The sequence below is a fragment of the Mustela putorius genome, unplaced genomic scaffold, assembly GCF_011764305.1.
Source record: "Mustela putorius furo isolate JIRA1106 unplaced genomic scaffold, ASM1176430v1.1 tig00000077_pilon_pilon_pilon, whole genome shotgun sequence".
Lineage (NCBI taxonomy): Eukaryota > Metazoa > Chordata > Mammalia > Carnivora > Mustelidae > Mustela > Mustela putorius.
This window is the reverse complement of record NW_025421269.1, coordinates 22,223-45,000: the sequence shown is the minus strand read 5'-3', so window position 1 is coordinate 45,000 and position 22,778 is coordinate 22,223. Positions and strand designations below refer to the sequence as shown.

At 36.6% G+C, this 22,778-nt stretch overlaps 1 protein-coding gene across 1 annotated transcript in view; it reads left to right on the top strand.

Annotated features, from left to right (window-relative positions):
- Positions 1-19,916, top strand: part of LOC123386961 (N-acetyltransferase ESCO1) — a 32,362-nt gene extending 12,446 nt beyond the window's left edge. The window contains exons 2-5 of the mRNA XM_045089474.1: positions 9,300-9,389; positions 13,051-13,194; positions 15,011-15,198; positions 18,728-19,916. Of these exons, the coding sequence (XP_044945409.1) occupies positions 9,300-9,389; positions 13,051-13,194; positions 15,011-15,198; positions 18,728-18,875 (570 nt within the window). The 3' untranslated portion in view covers positions 18,876-19,916. The remainder of the gene's footprint in view (positions 1-9,299; positions 9,390-13,050; positions 13,195-15,010; positions 15,199-18,727) is intronic.
- The last annotated feature ends 2,862 nt before the right edge of the window (positions 19,917-22,778 follow it).

Below are 22,778 nucleotides of genomic sequence, written 5' to 3'. Positions count from 1 at the left end.
TATTTATTTGACAGACAGAGATCACAAGTAGGCAGAGAGAAAGGAGGAAGCAGGCTCCCTGCTGAGCAGAGAGGCTTGATCCTAGGACCCTGAGATCATTACCTGAGCCAAAGACACAGACTTTAACCCACTGAGACATCCAGGTGCCCCAAGATTCGTTTATTTTAGAGAGAGAATGTGCATGCATGTGCCAGCATGGGGGCAGAAGGGGAGCATCTGAAGCAGACTTCCTGCTGAGGGCAGAGCCCATGACCCTGAGATCATGATATGAGCCAAAACCAAGAGTCAGACACTTAACTGACAGAGCCACCCAGGTGCCTCCAAAATAATTTTTAAAGTTGCATTTCAGTTTCATATGGTCTTTAATTATGAAAAGGCATTATTGTGAAATTTTTAAATTATATATTATCATTGTATTACCCACAAGAAAAAAACACTTAGGGACGCCTGGGTGGCTCAGTCGTTGGGCGTCTGCCTTCAGCTCGGGTCCTAATCCCCAGGGTCCTGGGATTGGGTCTCATGTCGGGCTCTCTGCTTGGCGAGAAGCCTGCTCCTCCCTCTCCCACTCCCCCTGCTTGTGTTCCCTCTCTCACTGTCTCTCTCTGTCAAATAAATAAAATCTTAAAAAAAAAAAATTAAATACTTTGTTCTTTTAAGGGCACTTGTTCTTCAAACTTTTTCTGTGGAGAAAATTTTCTTTTCATATTCTTTTCCTTAAAAAAATTATAATTTAGGTAAATGAAAGAGTGGCCTTCAAATTTTTTATTCTTCAACTTATTAAAAATTTTTGAAAAGCAGTATATATACTTGGAAATGAAAATGTTACTAATAATTACTAGATAGAAAATGAAAAGTGAAAGCCTCCTTACCTCTTCTCTCTTTCTGGTCCCATTCTCCAGTGATAAAGCACTTTTGTCTGAGTGTTTACAGTGTAACTGAAATAAATCAAGCTATGTATGTATAGTTTATATTTAGGAAGCTGTATATAAATGTGTGGGTAAAATCTTTTCTTCCAATTTTTATTATTTTTAAGTTCTGTCAGTTGCCTTTAATTCTATTTTTTAAAAGATCTTATTTATTTATTTATTTATTTGTCAGAGAGAGAGAGAGAGAGAGCACGTGCTTGCACTCAAGCAGGCACAGTGGCAGGCAGAGGGAGAGGGAGAAACAGGCTCCCCACTGATCAAGGAGCCTGGTGCGGGGCTCGATCCCAGGACCCTGGGATCATGACCTAAGGCAGTGGCTTAACCAACTGAACCACCCAGGTGTCCCTGCTTTTAATTTTAGTATTTATAAACATTTGACTCCTTGATGCTTCTATTATTCCCCTCTCAACCTTCCAGTTTCTCAGTTGTAGTTAATTATTGTAGGTATTCTGTAAGTATTAAATTAATTCACTGTTAACCATTGAAGTAGTTTTCATTCCTCTCTTACGGATTGCAAAACAGGCACAGAAGGATTAAGCTTTTGCTTTCATAAAGAGAGGCTTTGATTCTTCAAGCATGTACCATCCTTTCAAAAATAAATATTTATAATGTACTTGATTTACTGTGCTCTGAGCTTGGGATGTAGTGGTGTGTCAAATGAGGTCTTGGTCCTTTTGTAGTTTATGGTCCATATGGTGTTTTTCATTATAAAACCTCGACAACCTAGGCATCCTAAAACTCCAGATCCCTGTAGCTTCTATCATTCCTAGATCAAAGAGAATTGGTTCTAGAATACAGGATTTACCAAAACAAATAATTCTACTGGAGGACTAGAAGTTTTCAGGGGTTCTAGCTTTTACTCATTCAGCTTAAATATTATAGGAAACCAGAAAAATCTTGCTGTCGTAATATATCTAAAAAATGAAAAGTCCATAAAGTGTCTTTAGAATAGAGTCAGATTTTCCCAATGTGAAACTTAAATTCCTATATAAATTATTTTATATGTAGGAGATACAATAATAACAATAACACAACACAAATGACATTAATTAAAGGCTTCCTGTCTACCAGTGGCTGATCCAACTTTTTACTTATATAGAACTCCTTATTTTTTTTAGCAAATCATGAAGTAGTTACAGTTAATTTATAAATGAGGAAATAACGCAGAAAGAAGGATATGTATTTGCCTAACATCACATAGGTACAAAGTAATGAAATTAGCTCTAGAGTCCTTTTATAGTAGACTGTAGGTTTTTGCTTTTTTTATTTGAACTCCAACAAAATATATTGTGTATATGATTATAATTTAGCTCAGAGAAATCAGTTGACCCCAGTTTTAAACTAAAGTCCGCTCAGATGATCTTCTGTATTCTTTCAAATTTTTAAAAACACAAAGGTTTTAAGTGACAAGACACATTTCTTTATAATACGAAATTGGCATCCATGTTATGACGTATATATATTTTTGTTTTTGCTGTTGTCCATCCTGCCTGTTATATACAGCTGCCAAATTCATCTTCATTTGGTTCAAGTACAGTCATGACTTTTGCTTATCTAAAATCTTTCTTGATTTCTCCCTATTTCTACTAGGCATTCATGGCCCAGCCAGCATTATTGGTTCTTGTCTGCCCTTGTAAATGTATTTCTCATTTCCTTATAAATTCTCTTCTCTAGCAAAATTGATACACTCATCGTCTTTTGCATTGCTTTAATTTTTCCACCTCTAGTTTTTAGTTTGTACATTCTTCTACCAGGAATGCCTTCCCATTCTCATCATACTCTTCAAGGGGAAATACCATCCCTTCTGTGAAACATTTTTGGGTTTCTCTTTAAGCCCAAAAGGGTTTTTCTTGGCTCAAAATCGTTTTTTTAAAATACTTGCTTTCTCTTGGAAGTTCATGCTTCAATTTGTTAACTTCTGTTTTTTAGAATTAAGAAATGTATTAAATATGCATATTGGTTGTAAGACTAATTCTGGATTCAGAAACATAAAAAGTTGAGTTTGAATCAAGGAAAACTTCCTTTCAACCATAGAAGTATATGGATTGCACCTTCTGTTACAGATAATTGTATTATGTATTTTTCCTATTCAGTTTTTAAGATTCTTGAGATCAGTGCGGCAAAATAGTGAGCTTTAATTACATTAGAAAGATGTGGTTTTCTAGTGAGCCTCTTACTAGTTATGTGACCATAGCAAGTTAACTAAACCTTTTTCACTTTTTTTTTTTTTTTTAAATCTGTAAAAAGTTTAAAAAAGTTATGAGGTAATTTTTTACGCTATTTGTTATTCAAACTTCATTACTATATTCCATAGTTTAAAAGTTATTATTAAGGGGCACCTGGGTGGCTCAGTGGGTTGAGCCTCTGCCTTTGGCTCAGGTCGTGATCTCAGGGTCCTGAGATCGAGCCCCACATCGGGCTCTCTGCTCAACAGGGAGCCTGCTTCCTTCTCTCTCTCTGCCTGCCTCTCTGCCTGCTTGTGATCTCTGTCTTTCAAGTAAATAAATAAAATCTTAAAATAAAAAGTTATTATTAAGGGGCGCCTGGGTGGCTCAGTGGGTTAAAGCCTCTGCCTTCGGCTCAGGTCATGATCCCAGGGTACTGGGATCGAGCCCCGCATCGGGCTCTCTGCTCAGCGGGGAGCCTGCTTCCTCCTCTCTCCCTGCCTGCTTCTCTGTGATCTCCGTCTGTCAAATAAATAAATAAAATATTTTTAAAAAGTTATTATTAAAATTATTATTAAATTTTAAAAATTACTATTAAAAAGATCATTTTTTCCATTATGTAGGATTACAGGCAGCACAAGAGACAGATAAGTAAACATATCTAAATCATACGGAAAGTGCTACAGTAGTAATACATACAGGGTACTGTCTGAAGATAGATCCTAAGGATATCCAACAAAGGTTGGAAAAGTGAGGTTAATACTTAAGTAGAGTCGGAAAGGACAAGTTAGGAGTCCTTTGTGTCCAGGAGAGTGTAGAGCAGAGGTATTGGACTAGAAGAATAATGGGTGTAAAAGTTGGGATATTTTAAGTATTATGACCCATAACTGGGTCATGTGTTAGGAAAGCTTCAAGAGAGGGAGCTTGAAGAGGTAGATGAGGAGCTAGATCAGAAATGATCTGGTGAAGGTATCGCAGATAAGGGCACCTGAGTTGGCTCAGTTGGTTAAGCATCTGCCTTCAGCTCAGGTCACGATCCCAGAGTCCTGGGATCAAGTGCCATGTCCAGCTCCCTGCTCAGTAGGGAGTCTGCTTCTCCCTGTCCCTTTTTCCCTCCCCTTGCTCATGGGCTTGCTCGCTCACTCGCTTGCTCTCAAATAAATAAAATCTTTAAAAAAAAAAGAAAAGAGTATCACAGATGAAAAAACCTACAAGAAAATGCTGTTACCATAATGATAGTAATATTATTTATTGGGTGTTTATTATTTGTGTTAGGCACTGTGCTTAGTATTTTATCATGTTTTTTCAGCTTCTCAAAAAATTTGTATTACAGTTTTTAAAAAAATTTTTTTTAGTTTTTAAAGATTTTATTTATTTATTTGACAGAGAGATCACAAGTAGAGAGGCAGGCAGAGAGAGAGAGAGAGGAGGAGGAAGCAGGCTCCCCGCTGAGCAGAGAGCCCGATGCGGCTCAATCCCAGGACCCTGAGATCATGACCTGAGCCGAAGGCAGAGGCTTAACCCACTGAGCCACCCAGGTGCCCCTGTATTACAGTTTTTATATACATTTTATAGGCAAGGAAATGAGGGTTTAGAGAGGTTAAGTAATTGGCCCAAGGCAACACAGCTAGTAAATAGCAGAGTCTGGACTTGAATCTTGGTATCACTGATTTTTAAAGTCTTTATCTCTTTTTGGTGCTCCCTAGATCAGTGGTGTGCACACATGGTAGGTGTTCAGTACATATTTCTTGAATTGACTGAATTTTTTTCACCTAATTGCCATTTAATTATTTGACTTCATACTTCATAGTTCAGTGAAGGTCACACCGAGTAGAAACATATCTCTATCAGTAATGCTGATAATATATGATTATTTTCACACAAACACACACACACACACACAGGTCCATACACGCACTTAAAACCAGCTGCTTGGGATAGTTAAGTATATTAATACCTTTATTACACCATTTTACAAAAGTAGAATAACTAGGAAATATAGACAAGCTAAAAGGAAAAAAACTAAATCACTCATTTAAAAGATGAAAAGATTACTGTTTTTTACATAAAAGTTATTTAAAGAATATAACCACGCCTTAAGAAAAATCAGTTAATTCCTTAATATCAGATGTTTCCTTAGAGTTCAAAGCTCTCCAAGTACAATTTCTGTACTGTTCATTTGTTTGAATTAAGATCCATATATTGCGTTTGTTGGTATATCTCTTAGGTCTCTCTTAATTTAAAAGTTTTCCCTCTATGTCTTTTTTCTTAAAATATTGGTAATTTTTTAAAAAGCTGGTTGTTGGGGGCGCCTGGGTGGCTCAGTGGTTTAAGCCGCTGCCTTTGGCTCAGGTCACGATCTCAGGGTCCTGGGATCAAGTCCCATATCGGGCTCTCTGCTCAGCGGGGAGCCTGCTTCCCTCTCTCTCTCTCTGCCTGCCTCTCTCTCCATCTACTTGTCATCTCTCTCTGTCAAATAAATAAATAAAATCTTTAAAAAAAAAAAAAAAGCTGGTTGTTGGTTTTATTTCTCAGGGTATTCTTCCATGGGTATTCTTGTTCAGCCTTTTATTAAAGTGATTAGTATGAACTTCAGTATTTAAAGTTTTTAGTATAAAGTTAGTATTGAAGTGATTAGTATGAAATTGGGGTGTAATTTGCATACAGTTAAATGCACAGAAATTAAATGTTTGGTGAATTTTGACAATTGTATACATCAGTGTATCTGCCACTTAATGTGTTTTGTTTTTGATTAATATATTTTTTAAATGGGAAAAGAGGAGAAATCCTTTCCATTCTTTAGATTCTTAAGTTTCGAGTAAGTACAGTGGCAAAGGAACAACAAATAATCATTGATTGCTATTAGGAATATAAAGCTTTCACAGCCAGATGGGTGAATTAAGAAAATTTGGGGTTTGGAAAATACACTCATTAGCAGAGGGATGTTTGTAACATGTTAGAGCTAAAGGTGAGAAGTTTAAATGCACTGCATTGGAATTTATATTTTTGCAGAAAGCTATCACTGTTTGATTATTCCTCTAAATTGTATGTACCCTTCCCCTACAATCTTTCCCTCTGCCTCAGTTTCAAGCAGCAGATAGTCTCCTCTAAACATTTTTTTAAAAAATTTATTTATTTATTTGACAGAGAGAGAGATCACAAGTAGGCAGAGGGGCAGGCAGAGAGAGAGGGGGAAGCAGGCTCCCAGCTGAGCAGAGAGCCTGACATGAGGCTCGATCCTGGGACCCTGAGATCATGACCCAAGCTGAAGGCAGAGGCTTAACCCACTGAGCCACCCAGGCACCCCTTATCTAAACCTTTTAAAGTCAGGAGGATTGTGTGGTTATTAACTCCAAGAAAGAGATAACCACAGTTGAGGCCTATAAATGTCTTGAGTATGTTATTTGCCAGGCATGGCCAACATGCTTCTTTCATCTGTCCATGATGTTGTATTTAACTTAGGGAACTTTATTGATTAACCTGTGCTTTCTTAGAGTAGTGTGCTGATCTTAGTTTGGTATCATTAGGAAGGTAGAATGGAAGTTCCTGAGTGACTACTCTGTGTAAGAAATTATTATTATTATTTTTTAAAGATTTGATTTATTTATTTGACAGATCACAAGCAGAGAGGCAGGCAGAGGGCGGGGGGAGCGGAAGCATTCTCCCCATCGAGCAGAGAGCCCCCATGTGGGACTCTATCCCAGGACTCTTGAGACCATGACCTGAGCCAAAGGCAGAGGCCTAACCCACTGAGCCACCCAGGAGCCCTGAGAAATTATTTTAAATACAACCCTCTTAAAAACTAAGTGATGGAGGTGATGACAGCTATTTTGTACATAGCCTAGATGAGGAAACAGAGTTTGTGATTTGCGCAAGGTCGTATAGCTAGTAACAACAAAACAAGGCTTTAAACCCTGAAAAATTTTTTTTAAGTTTTTATTTATTTATTTGACAGAGACCATAAGCAGGCAGAATGGCAGGCAGAGGGAGTGGTAGAAGCAGGCTTCCTGTTGAGCAGGGTGTCTGACTCGGGGCTCTATCCCAGGATCCTGGGATCATGACCTGAGCTGAAGGCAGTTGCTCAGCTGACTGAGCCACCCACGCACCCTTAAACCCTGAATTTTTACCCCAGAACTGTTTTGGTTTGTTTTTTTAAAGATTTTATTTGTCAGAGAGAGTGCGCACGCACAAAACAGGGAGTAGGAGGCAGAAGGAGAAGCAGGCTCCCCACTGAGCAGAACTTGATCCCAGGACTTTGGGAACATGATCTGAGCCAAAGGCAGAAGCTTAACTGACTGAGCCACTCAGGAGTCTCTCTTTCTTCTTATTTTGTTTTAATAATTCAGCTCAGGAACTATCACTTTTTTAAAATTTTTTAAAGATTTTATTTACTTATTTGAGAGAGAGAGAACACAAGCAGGGGGACTGGGAGAGGGAGAATCAGGCTCCCCACTGAGTAGGGAGCCCAGCGCGGGGCTAGATCATGGGATCGTGACCTGAGCCAAAGGGAGACGCTTAACTGACTGAGCCACCCAGGCACTTAAGACTTTCTTAAAAGTGGAGGTTACTTAAAATTTCCAGTTCCTCATTGAATTTGTAGTTCAACTTTTGAAATGAGAAGTCTCCTTTTTCATTTTATTGAAAATGGGTTTATTTTAGAAGCATTTCCCAAATTAACATAGTAATATAAATTTGTTTTTTAAGAGGTGATACCTTCTTTATGTTTTAAAACTTGTTTACTTAAATTCATATTTAATTTCTAATTTGTAAAGAAATTACTTCTGTGGCTATTGTTTCTGCTCCTTTTCAGATCTTGAGAACTTTTTTTTTTTTTTTAAGATTTTATTTATTTGCCAGAGAGAGAGAGAGAGAGAGTACACACAAGCAGGCAGAGAGGCAGGCAGAGGCAGCGAGAGAAGCAGGTTCCCCGCTGAGCAAGGAGCCCGATGTGGGACTCGATCCCAGGACCTTGGAATCATGACCTGAGCCGAAGGCAGCGGCTTAACCAACTGAGCCACCCAGGCGTCCCAGATCTTGAGAACTTTTTAACCAATCATAATCACCTGAAGTTTACTTTATCTTTGGGTGCTCTATGTTTTAAAAAAAATTCTCATTTTAAATACTTCAGATTGTTTTGTTACATTTACCAAGCATATTACTAGACTTTTTGTCCCCAAGATCCCTACCCCTTTCCTCAAAAAAATCACTCAAAATTGTTTAAGAAAATCAGCTTCTTCTCTGACTTGCTTTAATATTTTTTAAAAATGTAGTTACTTTTTTCTTGGTTTTATTGAGCTTTCATAGTCTTAAAAGATCTCAGGATCATGGTTTTCTCTAGTAGAAGTACGTATTGCTTCTTGAAAGGCCTTTTTTCTTTTCTTTTTTTTAATGTAGAGTTGGTTGGGTAAGACAAATGAAACAACCAGTTAAGCTCATTCCTTCTGTACTTATTATGAACTTCAAAGCTCCTAGTTTTAACCTCTGGTTCAGTCCCATCTTACTAGATTTAAGTGGCTTTTGTTTTGTTTTTTTTTTCATGCAGGTTCTGCTCATTAATCACCACGAGTGTGGATCTGAAGAAGAGTTTATTACCTCTCTTTTTTTGAGTATGTTAACTTCAGATACACACAACGTAGCTTCTCCTTCCCTATTAGATTCTTAGAAGGTAGTTATATTTTTCTAGTCTCCTTCTTGTGACTTTGATAGTTGTGATCAATAAGAATAAAAACTATTCCTTACTACATATTGGGCTATTGCATGCAAATCAGTTCATTTAAAACCTCCTGGAGGTCTTTGGCATGCCAGACATAAAACCATGAGTGTGTGTTTGCGGAGGTAACCATGTTCCAAAGAAATTTATGAGTTAAATTCTTTTCTCAGGAAACTGGGAGAGTTATCTTTTAGGCTCTGGGAATCACTGACTTTAAGGGGCTTGTTTTTGGTGTGTGATTTTCAAAATTAATTTAACATGGGAAATGATAAGAATATTATATGGTATTAGATTTCTGAATGAGTAGTATAGAGAAACTAGTTTGCATTGTACCTACTGTATGCTTAACAAAATAGCTGATTCATATCTTATTAGTTAAACATTGAGAATATTTTTCCATACTTGCAGTTTTTAGATACATCAATATATTTTTCTTCTATGTGAATCTGATAAATGAAATATGATAACATAAAATTAATTCATATGTTTTATATCTAGGGTTGGAAAAAGGAAAGAATTTTGGCTGAATATCCTGATGGCAGGATAATAATGGTTCTTCCTGAAGACCCAAAGTATGCTCTGAAAAAGGTAAATGTCTAGTGAAATTTCATGTAGAATGGATAATGTCTAATTTTTTATTTGAGAGAGCAGGGGAGGAACAGAGGGAGAGGGAGAAGCAGGCTCGCCACTGTGCAGGAAGCCTGACAAGGGGCTCAATCCCAGGACCTTGGAATCACGACCCAAACCTAAAGTAGATGCTTAACCAAGCCACCCAGGTGCCTCTGGATAATGTAATTTTGTAGTTAGTTTAAGAGGGTGATGTATTACTGGCATAGCACGTTCAAACACCAGCTCTAGAAATAAAGAATAAACATTTAAAGAATATACTTAAAAATTATGCTTAAACTTATAATGGGTCTAGGATTTTGAAACAGATTTTTAGTGAATTGGTTAGTGTCCCATGTTATCAGTAATTTGAGTGATGGAATAAAAGGCGTGCTAGTTTATAATGCCACATAAGTGACTTCAGAATTACAAGGGTACCTGGCTGGTTCGGTTGCAAGACTGTGTGATTGTTGATCTTAGGGTTGTGAGTTCGAGTCCCACATGGGGTGTAGAGATCAGAGATAACTTAAATAAAAAATTAAGGGCTGGGGTGCCTGGGTGGCTTAGTGGATTAAGCCTCTGCTGTCAGCTCAGGTTATGATCCTGGGGTCCTGGGATCGAGCCCCGCATCGGGCTCTCTGCTCAGCGGGGAGCCTGCTTCCCCCCCACCCCTTCCACCACCTGCCTCTCTGCCTACTTATGATTTCTCTCTCTGTCAAATAAACAAATTAAATCTTTAAAAACAGCAAACGCCTGGGTGGCTCAGTTGGTTAAGCCGCTGCCTTCGGCTCAGGTCATGATCCCAGGGTCCTGGGATCGAGTCCCACATCGGGTTCCTTGCTCGGTGGGGAGCCTGCTTCTCCCTCTGCTTCTGCCTGCCTCTCTGTCTGCCTGTGCTTGCTCGCTCTCTCTCCTTCTGTCTCTGACAAATAAATAAATAAATAAATAAAATTAAACAACAACAACAACAACAAAAACCCCAAAAAACAAAAAACAACAATGACAACAACAACAACAAAAACCCCCAAAAACAAAAAAAACTTAGGGGTGTGCCTGGGCGGCTCAGTCAGTTAAGCATCTGACTCTTGATTTTGTCTCAGGTCATGCATGATCTCAGGGTTGTGAGAACAAGCCCTGCATTGAGCCCCACATTGGACTCCCTGCTCAGTGTAGAATCTGCTTGGCATTCTCCCTCCCTCTCTCTGTGCCCCTCCCCCTGCTTTGGCTCTCTTCCCTCTAAAATAAATAAATAAATCTATTAATTAAAAATTTGAAAAATGTATTACTTTCCTTTAAAAAATTAGAATTATAATTAAATTTTGACAACAAAAAATTAGCAATTGTAAAGTTTTATATTGAGAGTAAATTTTTAAACAAAAGCTTATTGTAGAAGAAGATAGAATAATAGGTCATAGAGGTTCACCTGGGTGACACAGTCAGTTAAGAATCTGACTTTTGGTGTTGGCTCAGGTCGTGATCTCAGGGTCATGAGATCATGTCCCATGATGGATTCTGCTGAGTGTCTGCATAACACTGTTTCTCCTTCTGCCCCTCCCCCCACTGCTCTTCATTTTCATAAATAAATTTTTAAAGTTATAGAAGTTCTGAAATTAAACATGAGATAAACATATAATGTTCAGAAAAAAAGATATCTGATTTATAGTTATAAGGTAGAAAATTTAAAGAAGTTCTCTTAGCTGGTGTTGAGCCAGGCTTAGTCCAAATTTAGAGTTCCATACTTTGAAGATTCTGGAATCATTTTATTATTTTGTGTATCTTAAGAGGCAAGAAACCATAGGATAAACTTATTTTAAAATGAGTTAATATTTTTTTTTAAGATTTTTTTTTTTAATTTGACAGATCACAAGTAGGCAGAAAGACAAGCAGAGAGGGAGAGGGGGAAGAAGGCTCCCTGCTGAGCAGAGAGCCTGATGTGGGGCTTGATCCCAGGACCCCGAGATCATGAGCTGAAGGCAGAGGTTTAACCCACTAAGCCACTCAGGCACCCATGAAATGAGTTAATATTAATTACATTTTGAAATAATATGCTCAAATGTTTTTTCATCCTCCATTTGCTTTTTCTGAAGTACCTTATAATGTAAAGCAGTATTTTTTGAAAAACTTAGTTTCACTGGAGTATGTCCAAAGTGTCTAGAAAACACAAGGAAAATGTTTTATTCTTTTTTTTAAGCTTAACTATTGGACCTCTTTAAATTTAGTAAAACATCACTTGAAAGGGTGAGCCTAATATTTGAAAATATAACTAACATTCTACTTTATATTGTGTTTTATGACTTTTCACGTATCTTTTATTATGTATGACTGGACAATCCCTGATAACCAAATAAGTCCTCATACTACCACTGCCTAATAATATAGACAGTAACATTTAGAATGACACGTAACCATGCCACTTGCCTTGTATTTGAAATGTTGATCCTTGTCACAGAAAGAAATTTTGTTAATTAATTTTGGATTAGTGATTGACTCAATGAAAATTAAATCATGTAATTTTTGGAATTTCAACTATTACCATTGGAAATGAATAGTGGGAACTTTGCTACACCACCATATGTGGCATCAGACTTTTCTTGACTAAGAATCTTCAGGAAATGCTAATTTCCTCATTTTAGTTTCTCAGGACAAAATATTAGTAGCAATGTAGTATGTTACTACTTAGTAATCCATAATGGGTTAAAAATTAAAATCTAAGGAATTGTGAGTCATTTGCCTTCAGGAACTGAATTGTGAGTTGTGTTATGGGATACTATTCCAGTATTAGGAGGACTGGAGTTTTCATCATGTCAGAGGTATGAATACTTAACCCTCCGAGGGTTTATTTTCATTTTAAACTTAGTAGTAACACAAGTGAATGTTGGACTGAATATTTGCATTTTATTTTTTAATTGGGGAAGGAACTAATAATTGAGTACCTACAAAAACCTTTGACCCTTCAGAAGCTCGAGTTTATCATATTTGACTTTGACTGTAATTCTAGGAGGTAGACTAGAAGAAGCACAGTTTGATGCCATATTAGCATTATGGATTCAAAGCTCTGTTCCCTGGTTTTTTTCTTGATGTCCAGTATCTGACATAGGAGAGTTACTTTCGAACTTACTTTCTTGCATATACATTTGCAAGGGACCGTAGACCAAGAGATGTTGGATTTAAGTAAGATAATATTTATAAAGTACATAGTATCTGGCCAGTGGTTTGTTAAGAAGTAAATGTGTGTTTCTTCTTCCTCTGTGCCCACTTCCATTTTACTGATGAGAGTACTAACTAAGGCTTGGGAAGAAAAGTGCCTTGCCTGGCTAAGATTCCAGTGAAGTTCTCCAATTCACAAACCCATGATGCTTCCAATGCTCTAATGTTCTTATTCTCTATTGTAGGAGCTCTCAGTTTTCTTGTTAATTAGACTGCAAGGCTTGACATTACTGTCCAGTTCTTTCCCCATTTTGCACATTGTTCCACAGGCCTTGAAACCATTATTGGTTAACATAATCATTGGGAAGAACTCTTCTTTAGGCAGTATCCTGCTTGGAATAAAATACTCAACTTACTGAACTGAAATAGTATGTCTTAACATGTATACAATGCTTTCTTTCATTGTTACAAAAAAATACTGTTTTTTATTTGGCAGGTTGACGAGATTAGAGAGATGGTTGATAATGATTTAGGTTTCCAGCAGGCCCCACTAATGTGCTATTCCAGAACTAAAACACTTCTCTTTATTTCTAATGACAAAAAAGTAGTTGGCTGCCTAATTGCGGAACATATCCAGTGGGTAAGTTAAGTGACTTTTTTAAAGAGTGTTCGTATGTAATTCAGTGTCTGACGAGTTGACTGTGTAATCTTGAGTAAAAGTCATGGTAAATTTACAACATTTTATGTATGTGAATGTGAATGTTGGAATTGCCATGTGTAGGTTTTGACTAAGCAGAGTTGTATCTTGCATGGGAATTAGTTTCTCAAGTCAGTATATAAAATAAAAATTCTGTAAATCAAAAAGTACTGTTATATTTTGTTTAGGAAGTTTCCATGTTGGGTATTAATGTAATGTTTGTCTCATTCCTTAAGCACTGGAGTAAAGCAGAGGTTGGCAAACTATTACCTGAGGGCAAAATCCAGCCTATTTTTATAAATTAAAATTATAATATAATTACAATATAATATATATACAATATAATATTAAGCAATGCCCATTTGCTTACATGCTGTTTCTGGCTGACTTACACTAGACTGAGTTGAGTAGTTGCAATAGAAACCTGGTGGTCTTCAAAGCCTAGCTAAAATACTATCTGTCCAGTTCTTTATAAAAAGTTGCCCATCCCCAGAATAGATTACCACTTCTTTGAGCTTTAGGTGAGAAGTTGACTTGTATTTAGGAGCCAAATTGTACAAAAAAGAATCACAGTAAGGGGTATATTCACATTGGGTAAGTTACAGACCAACTTAAGAGAACAGAAGATTCTAGACCCTCTAATCATGCTCATTTTGAGGAATACCTCATTTGAATTCTTTTTTCAGCTGAGTTCTTGTTTGTGAATTCAGTGCACATTGGATTTGACTTTTGTTCAGTTGGTATCTTTCTGGACATTAATAATTTCCTGAAAACATGTTTTATCAAAATTTTCTTACAAAATGTCAGAACAAGTCTTTGAGTGAGTTTCTATGTGTTAATTTTTAAAAATCAGTCTTAAGTTGTGTAGCTTTATGAATCTTGCTGTTTATATTTTAAAAATTGATTTACATGAATAGCTGTGATAAGGTAATTTGTGGATATAAATTTGATATAAAATGACTTGTAGAGTTTGCCATATTGAAATTGAGTTAATTTTACATAGTGTATACCCTTGTGTTTTTTTAAATTTCTATTCTCCCAAGTTCTATTTGCAGTGTTTAGAGGATAGTTATGTAATGTTCGTTAATTCTTCATCGTGTTGTCTCATTGTTTTAAGATTTGTACCATGTTCCATCAGAAGGTTGGCGGTGGTCCAACTAGACTGATAGAGGAGATGCTATGTTTTTTATAGCACTTTAGTTTTCTTTGTTTTTTTTTTTTCGTTTGTTTGTTTTGTTTTTTTAAAGAGATGGGAGTGTGGGGAAAGCAGCTTTTTAAATTGATTCTTCTGCCATCCCTCCTCGTAATTCTGCACAGCTGTGACCCCTAGAACTATGGCAGCGATCACAGAAACAGTTGTTATGATTGCTGAGTTCTTGATGTGTACTTTTGCTTGTCCTTAGAATGTGGGAGGTAGAGAAAAAAAAGGACCAGCCCTGCTGGGCAGGGTATTTTGTATGTATTACCTTATTTTAATTTCTCTACAATTTTCTGAGAGAAGTGGTAGATATCTCTAGTTTATAGATAAGGAACCCAAATCTTAATTTGTTGACTGCTTTTGTGGTCAAAACTAGTAAGTGAATTAGAATAGAATGTAGAGTCAGGTCTGTTTCCTGAAGTAAGAAGGAAAGCATAAGTGGCCCCCATAGTTTGTTAAGCCGGACAAATGTAGCAGCCTCTGCACTAAGGTCAGTACTAGACAGTTGCTAATTCATATTCTCACTTTAAAATTTTTCTGTCTTTAATTTTGATACCTTAGGGGTACAGAGTTATAGAAGAGAAGCATCCAGTTATCAGGTCAGAAGAAGAAAAAGTCAGATTTGAAAGGCAGAAAGCCTGGTGCTGCTCAACATTACCAGAGCCTGCAATCTGTGGGATCAGTCGGATATGGGTGTTCAGCATGATGCGTCGGAAGAAAATTGCTTCTCGCATGATTGAATGCCTGAGGTAACTGAATGTCATTCTTCAAGTCCTTTTCTGTAGTTTTAAGATTTAAGTGGATTTTTCATATCAAGATTGGCATTTAATCTTAAATGTATAACTTCTATTTTAATTCAAAATTTGCATAAGATTGTCAGTATATTGGATCTTTGTTTTTTATGTGAATTTAATCTGGGGGGGGGGGGGGCGCAAGCACTATCAGTTAAATCCTATTAAACTATTTTTACTTACTTGTCACTAATGGTATTAGGCCAAAATAATCCACTTATTTCAAACTGTTCAGTATTGGAGAATTTTAAAGATAACCAAATAAATGTGGGAAGGTTTTTTTGGAATTAAAAAAAAATTTGCTTTTACAAAAATTTGTCTTAAATTAAGAATATCATTTGTAAATTATCTAAGTCTCCTACTAGTTTTTTTTCTTTTTGCTTTTGTTGCTTGATTTTAAATTAAATGTATAGAGGAAGACTCAGATAAATCGCACGTTTTGTTTTCTGTTCTTTCAAGCACCTTTGCCAAAGGGTTAATGGAGGTTCATATTAATGCAGATGACGTTTTATTCCTAGAATCCCTGTCTATTATCTGTAGATACAGCTTTCAAAGTAATCCATCATTGTTGGAAGTTCCTAACTAAGGCTCTAGGAATCTTAGAACCTTAATGTGTTTGGTTTTTCCTTCTTATTTTATTATAGGTAGTGATCCAGGAGGGCTCAGGTCTACTCACTCTTGTCATGACAAGAGGCGGGTCTTATTTTAGCTCTTTCAGAACTAAACCTGGAAAATGCAGCTGTTTAAATAATTGTCCGATATATGAGGGTATTGCTCCTCCTTTAAATCTTGTAAATTTAGGTCTTATGACAATCCTAAGTTTATAAAAACGTTAAACAGGATAGCCATTGCCTTTGTTCTGTGCGATAATGCGATGCCCCCATAAGCTTCCTGTTAAAACTCATACAGAGTTTCTACTTTTTTCATTTATTGTTCTTATGTACCTAGCTCACTTTGTTAAGATTACAGTGTGAAAATTCTAATAGTCTGTATCTTGGCTAAATTAAAAAATTGTTTTTAAATAGCAGCTTTATTGATATAATTACATAGCATAAGATTTATCTCTTTAAATTATATAATTCAGTGGGTTTTAATGTATTCACAAGGCTGTGCAGCCATCACCACTGTCTAATTCCAGAACATTTCCATCGCTGCCCCCCCCCCCAAACCCACACTCATTAGCAGTCATTCCCCATTTCCCTCTCCCTTACTTTTTGGCGGTCACGAATCTACTTTCAGTCTGAATGGATTTTCCTGTTCTGAACATTTCATACAACGAATTCCTGTAATATATGACCTTTGTCACTGGTTTCTTTCCTTCTTAGCATGCTTCAGAGCTCATCCGTGCTGTAGCATGTGTTTGTGTGCTTCATCCCTTTTTTTATTGCCAGATAAAATCCTGCTGTGTGGATGTGCATTTCATTTATCCATTCATCAGTTGATGAATGTGGGGTGGGGTGGTTACACTTCTTTGGCTGTTAGGAATAATCTGTAAACATTTCATGTACAAATTTTTGTTTATTTTTATTTCCCTCTGTAAGTAGAGAAATATTTGCATTTTTTAAAAGATTTTATTTATTTATTTGATAGAGATCACATAGTAGGCAGAAGAAGCAGGCAGACAGAGGGGGGCTCGATCCCAGGACCCTGAGATCATGACCCAAGCCGAAGGCAGAGGCTTAACCCATTGAGCCACCCAGGCACCCCGCATTTGCATGTTTTATTTCTCTTGGTATATACCTAGGAGTAGAATTGTTGGGCCATATAGTAAATGTATGTATAACATTTTGAGGAGCTGCCAAACTGCTTTTCAAAGCAGCTATACTATTTTACAGTCACACCAGCAATATATGAGGGTTCTAATTTCTCCACATCCTCACTAGCACTTGTTATTGTCTGTCTTCTTAATTTTAGTCATCCTAGTGAATATGAAGTGGTATTTCATTTTGGGTTTGATTTACATTTTCCTAATGGCTAATGAGCATCTTTTCATGTGCTTATTGGCCATTTATGGATATTCTTTGGAGACTGCCTATTCAAATCCCATGTCCGTTGTTAAACTAGTTTATCTTTTTCTTATTTTAATAGTTTTTTATATATTCTGGAGAGAAGTCCCTTATCAGATATAAGATCTGCAGATATTTTCTACCTTTTCATAGCTGTCTTTTCATCTTCTTGGTGTCCTTGAACGCACAAAGTTCTTTAATTCTGAACTCCAAATTACGTATCTTTTTCTTTTGTCACTTGTGTTTTTGGTGTCCTAAGAAGCCATTTCCTAATGCAAGGCTACAAAGATTTATACCTGTATTTTCTTCCAGGAGTTCATAATTTTAGTTCTTACATTTAGGTCTTTGACCATTTTAAGTTAATTTTTGTGTATGATGTGGGATTGGATCCAACAACTTTCTCTTTTTCATTCCAATCGTCCCTGTGCCATTTATTAAGCTGACTGTTCTTTTCCATTGAGTGGTCTTGGCATCCATGTCAAAAATCATTGATTGTGAGGATTTATATCTGGACTCTTCAGTTCTATTCCATCAGTCTATTCTTATGCCATAGCACACTGTTTTTAGTTCTGTAGCTTTGTAGTATGTTGCAAAATAAGGAAGTGTGAGTTCTTAAGTTTTATTCTTTTTCAAGATTCGTTTGACTGTTGGTGACTCTTCCAATTTCATATGAGATTTAGGACCACCTTGCTAATTTCTGGAAAGCCAGCTGTAGTTCTTTTGATTCATAAACATGGCATGTCTTTGTATTTATCTAAGTTTCTGGATCTTGCACTTCTTTTATTAATCTTGAGTATTCTCCTGATGTTATTATAAATGGAATTGTTTTTAAAATTTCATTTTCGATTGTTAATTTCAAGTATATAGAAATTCAGTTAATTTTTAAATATTGCTCTTGTATTCTGCAGCCTTGCTGAACTCATTTTTTTAATTAGATCTAATAGTTTTTTTGTGAATTCCTTAGGATTTTTGTGTGTGTATATATAAGGTCATCCAGAAAGAGGTAGTTTTATTTCTTCCTTCCTAATCTGCTTTTTAATTTCTTTTCCTTGTCTATTCTGGCTAGAGCCTGCAGTAAGTAAGTAGACTGTTAAATAGAAGAGGTATAAACAGAGAGCTTACCTTGTTCCTGATCTTTGGGAAACAGTTTTCAGTCTTTCACATTAACTTTGATGTTCTCTGATACTCTTTATCTGGTTGAGGAAATTCCTTCTACTGAGAATTGTTAAATATTTTTATCATGAAAGGGTGTTGGGTAAATGGTTTATAAGACCATTGTTCCTTTCATAAATACTTTTCTACCTTAGATTATTAATAACCTAGAGGAGCGATTATTTTTAGCAATTTTTAGAACATATAACATTACCTAAAAGTTTTACTGGTCAAATTTTACTTGATAGGTTTTTCCAGTTTTAATGATAAAAATACTAATTTCTTTTCTTTTTCTTTTACCCTTCCACAACCCCCTCTTTTTTGAATAGGAGTAACTTTATATATGGCTCATATTTGAGTAAAGAAGAAATTGCGTTCTCAGATCCCACTCCTGATGGAAAACTATTTGCAACACAGTACTGTGGCACTGGTCAGTTTCTGGTATATAATTTTATTAATGGACAAAATAGCACCTAAAACAAATTTGTGCCTGCAGTACTAGAAGACATCTACTGAAGAGAATGGATTGGTTGCTGACTTTAACCAGGAACTAGGGCCATTTTTATTACAATGAACTCAGGACTGGCAACAACCATAAGGTTGTTCCATTTTCATAAAATTGGAAACAATGCAGTAATAGCTTATTATTGTTTTGTTTTTTAAAGAAGATATTTTATTATCTTTTACAGAAATTTATGATTGATGTATTTTATCTATAGTTATTTAGACATGTTTACATGCAGCAGATAATTGTTCATAGTGGACTGAAAACTAATGCAAGGACTATGGTCTCAGTGATAAGTATATTTTGAAGTTCTTAATATGGAAATATACCAGTGTAGCTTGGTACTGTATTTTTTTATATTGATCTGCTGATACCAGTTATAGTTTTAAAGATTGTATTTTTACAGAGCAGAAACCAATGTTTTGGGTTCTTATCCAAGGAGGGGGCAATATTGCACGTTAAGGAATTCAGAGCTAATTCTTAAATGGCCTGAAATACATTCTGAAGGCACCCTTGCAAAAAGGCAAAGTTCCAAATTAGCAGGAAGAATTTGGGAGCTTTTTCTTCCATTTCTTTCTTTCCTATTCTTGAAGCAGGAAGAAGTGGAAGGTGGTAAAGAATTGAGGCTTTTCTTCTTGGAGAGCTATAAAGTGACTAGAATTAGAAAATACCCTCTAAAATTTATTATTCTTTCATTCTGGTTTTATTTCTTAAAATAAATGGCACCTGGGCACACTTAGGCTATTAACAAATTCCAAAGAGGTTTATAAAAACCTGTGGAATAGTTGTAAGCTAACTATGGATGACTTGGTATCTGCTTTGTTATTCCTCAGAAATACTACACTGAGTATATGCCCACGTTACTGGACTTCATTTTGATACTTGTCTATCCTTCATAGTGCCCTCTACTTTTAAAGGGTTTATATGTTGAAAAACTGCTGTGGCCTTTTATGACCTGTATATAATGTAGAATAAAATAATAAAATACTTGATAGCTTTTTCTAAGTGATAAATGTGATGATAGTGTGTTGTCATTTGTGCTTTTCAGGGAGTTGTTTGATATCTTAAAACAGTTAAAACACCGGCTTTTTACAAGTTTCACCAGTTTGCCAAAGGACCAGTATGTCTGTAGCAACTCTGAACTTGGTCTTCAAAAGGCAAAATCCTACCTAACATGAGAATTTTTCTGGTCTTTCACAGAAAGAAAGGGCCGTAGCCCAAGAATGAAGCACCACTATCCTTTAACATAGATTATTTTTATGAGCTAAAATAATCATATCCAGCTAAAAGTTAGGACTTTAAATTAGCAGATGTGTATTTTATCCCCCTATAGATAAATGCTTTTTAAACTTTCAGAGCCATGTAAAGCTCTGTACTCTGTTTGTAGGGGTGTAAATATTTCCCTCTGACTCATTATGATATTCTGACTTTTGATACTCCCTTTCCCTTTGGACTTGAAACTATTCTAGTCATCCCTGGTGTCCTCATTTGCCTGACAGGGAGTGTAACTTTTTTTTTTTTTTAATTTTATTTATTTATTTGACAAAGAGAAATCACAAGTAGGCCAAGAGGCAGGCAGAGAGAGAGGAAGGGAAGCAGGCTCCCTGCTGAGCAGAGACGACCCCCCCCCCCCAACACGGGGTTCTATCCCAGGACCTTGAGATAATGACCTGAGCCGAAGGCAGCGGCTTAACCCACTGAGCCACCCAGGTGCCCCACAGGGAATGTAACTTTTTAAAAGGAGGATGACATTTTCAGGTACATTATAGATGCTCTGGTAACTTTTAATTTCATAATACAGATCCAATTTCCACAGAAGCCATAGTATGCTTCTTTGTGGAGCAAAACTTGGTGGTTTCAAGGGGATCTGGGAGTAGAGAATATACATTGATTGGTTAGTTTAAATGTTACAGTTATTAGGAAAACCATTATTTTCACATTTATATTGAAGACACAGCCCCTAAAATAACTTTTATAGTCTAGGTATTTCTCAAAGAGTAGTATTAATGACTTCTAACTTTTGAGTGTTTTCTATGTGTCACACCTGTATAGTGCTGGATTATTTTATTATCTGACAACTCAAGTAAGGAATCTGGAACTTAGAAGCTTAAAAGACTGCTATAGCAGTCAGTGTGAAAAATGCTGAAACACAGAACTAAAGCTGTGATGTGTTGATGAAGAGGAAGAGACAGTTAACTTTGGAGAAGATACAATTGAAGAATTGAAAGAGTTGATAACCAACTGAAGAAGGATCATGGCAGAGAATCTAGGGTAATTTGGAATTTTGATTTGGGTAACTGGATAGATGGATTGACTGAAAGGGGAATTCTGGAGAATTATGTTGGGAGGATTGGACCAGAAAGGATGAGTGCACGTTTGGTAAAGATTTTGAGGTCATTGCAGAATCTCCAAGTGTTTGGTGTGAAATTGGATATGTTGATCCAGAATTTGAGAGAAGTTTGAACTAAGGAAATGTATTAATATAGTTATTCAGAAGTTTAGAAGAGATGTTCCCACTGTAGGCTTTGTAAAATTACAGGATAGGAGAGAGTTGTGAGGAACACCGTCATTTAGGAGCCTCAAAGAAGACTACCTGAGAAGAGGTAAGAGGGTCAGAAGAGAGTGGTATATACCAGAAGAAGTGTTTGATAGTAAGAATGATCAGCACTGTCGCATCACAATTGAAGGCTGAAGAAAGACCCTAGAAAAGAAAGGAGCGATCTTTTCGGAGTGGTGGAGGCAGTGATGGATGCAGTGAGTATACACTAATGGCCACAGTCAGACTTCAAAAGAAGTGATTCTGTAATTGTGATTGAATAAAGATGTCTGTGAATTTGTCAGCTGCCCTTGAATAGTTGTTAGTTCATTCTAAAAATGTCTGGATCTCCTGGGTGGCTCAGTCAATTGAGCATCTGACTCTTGATTTTGGCTCAGGTCATGATCTCAGGGTTGTTAGATTGAGCCCTGTGTCGGGCCCCACACTTAGTGGGGGAGTCTGCTTGATATTCTCTCCCTCTCATATTTGCATGCATGCACTCTCACTCCTTCTCTCTCAAAAATAAATATTTTAAAAAAAATGATTAGTATATAAGAGCGCCTGGGTGGCTCAGTGGGTTAAAACCTCTGCCTTCAGCTCAGGTCATGATCCCAGGGTACTGGGATCGAGCCCCGCATCGGGCTCTCTGCTCAGTGGGGAGTCTGCTTCCCCCCCATCTCTCTCTGCCTGCCTCTCTGACTGCTTGTGATCTGTCAAATAAATAAATAAAAGCTTTAAAAAAATGATTAGTATATAGTATATAGACATAAGAAATAGAAGTATAGATAGGAACCACAAGGTTTTATGAGTTACGCCCTTTTCTACATGGACATGCATTGGTTTTATTATATATTGCAAGAATTATAAAGAAATCATGATTTTACAAGTGAAGCATGACTATCATAAGGACAATAAGTACGGTAGACATGCAGTGACATTTTAATTGTTCTTGCTTAGATCGCATGGCTGCCCCAGATATCTAGTCCTATCTGGCCATATTTTCACCAGGATTTAAACGATTGCTGAGCTGGTTTCTGGAGAGTGACTGCAGACATAGTTTGTCTTCTACCTATTCTCATGGCCCTTAGGCCTTTTGGCATATAAAGGGAGGATACTGTCTTATAATAACCCCTCCTCCTGCCACACCATTCTTATAAAAATAAGATACACTGGACTACTTACAGAACAAAAAAGTGGTCAGAAAACTTACTTTGCTTTCTCTCTCTTAGAACTTACTCCATCTGCTGTCATAGTCTCTGAAGTGGATGCTTTGCTTAGCTCAGTACTTGACAGTAAAGAGCAGAAGGAATTTACTGTGTGACTGGCTTTAAACCTTGGC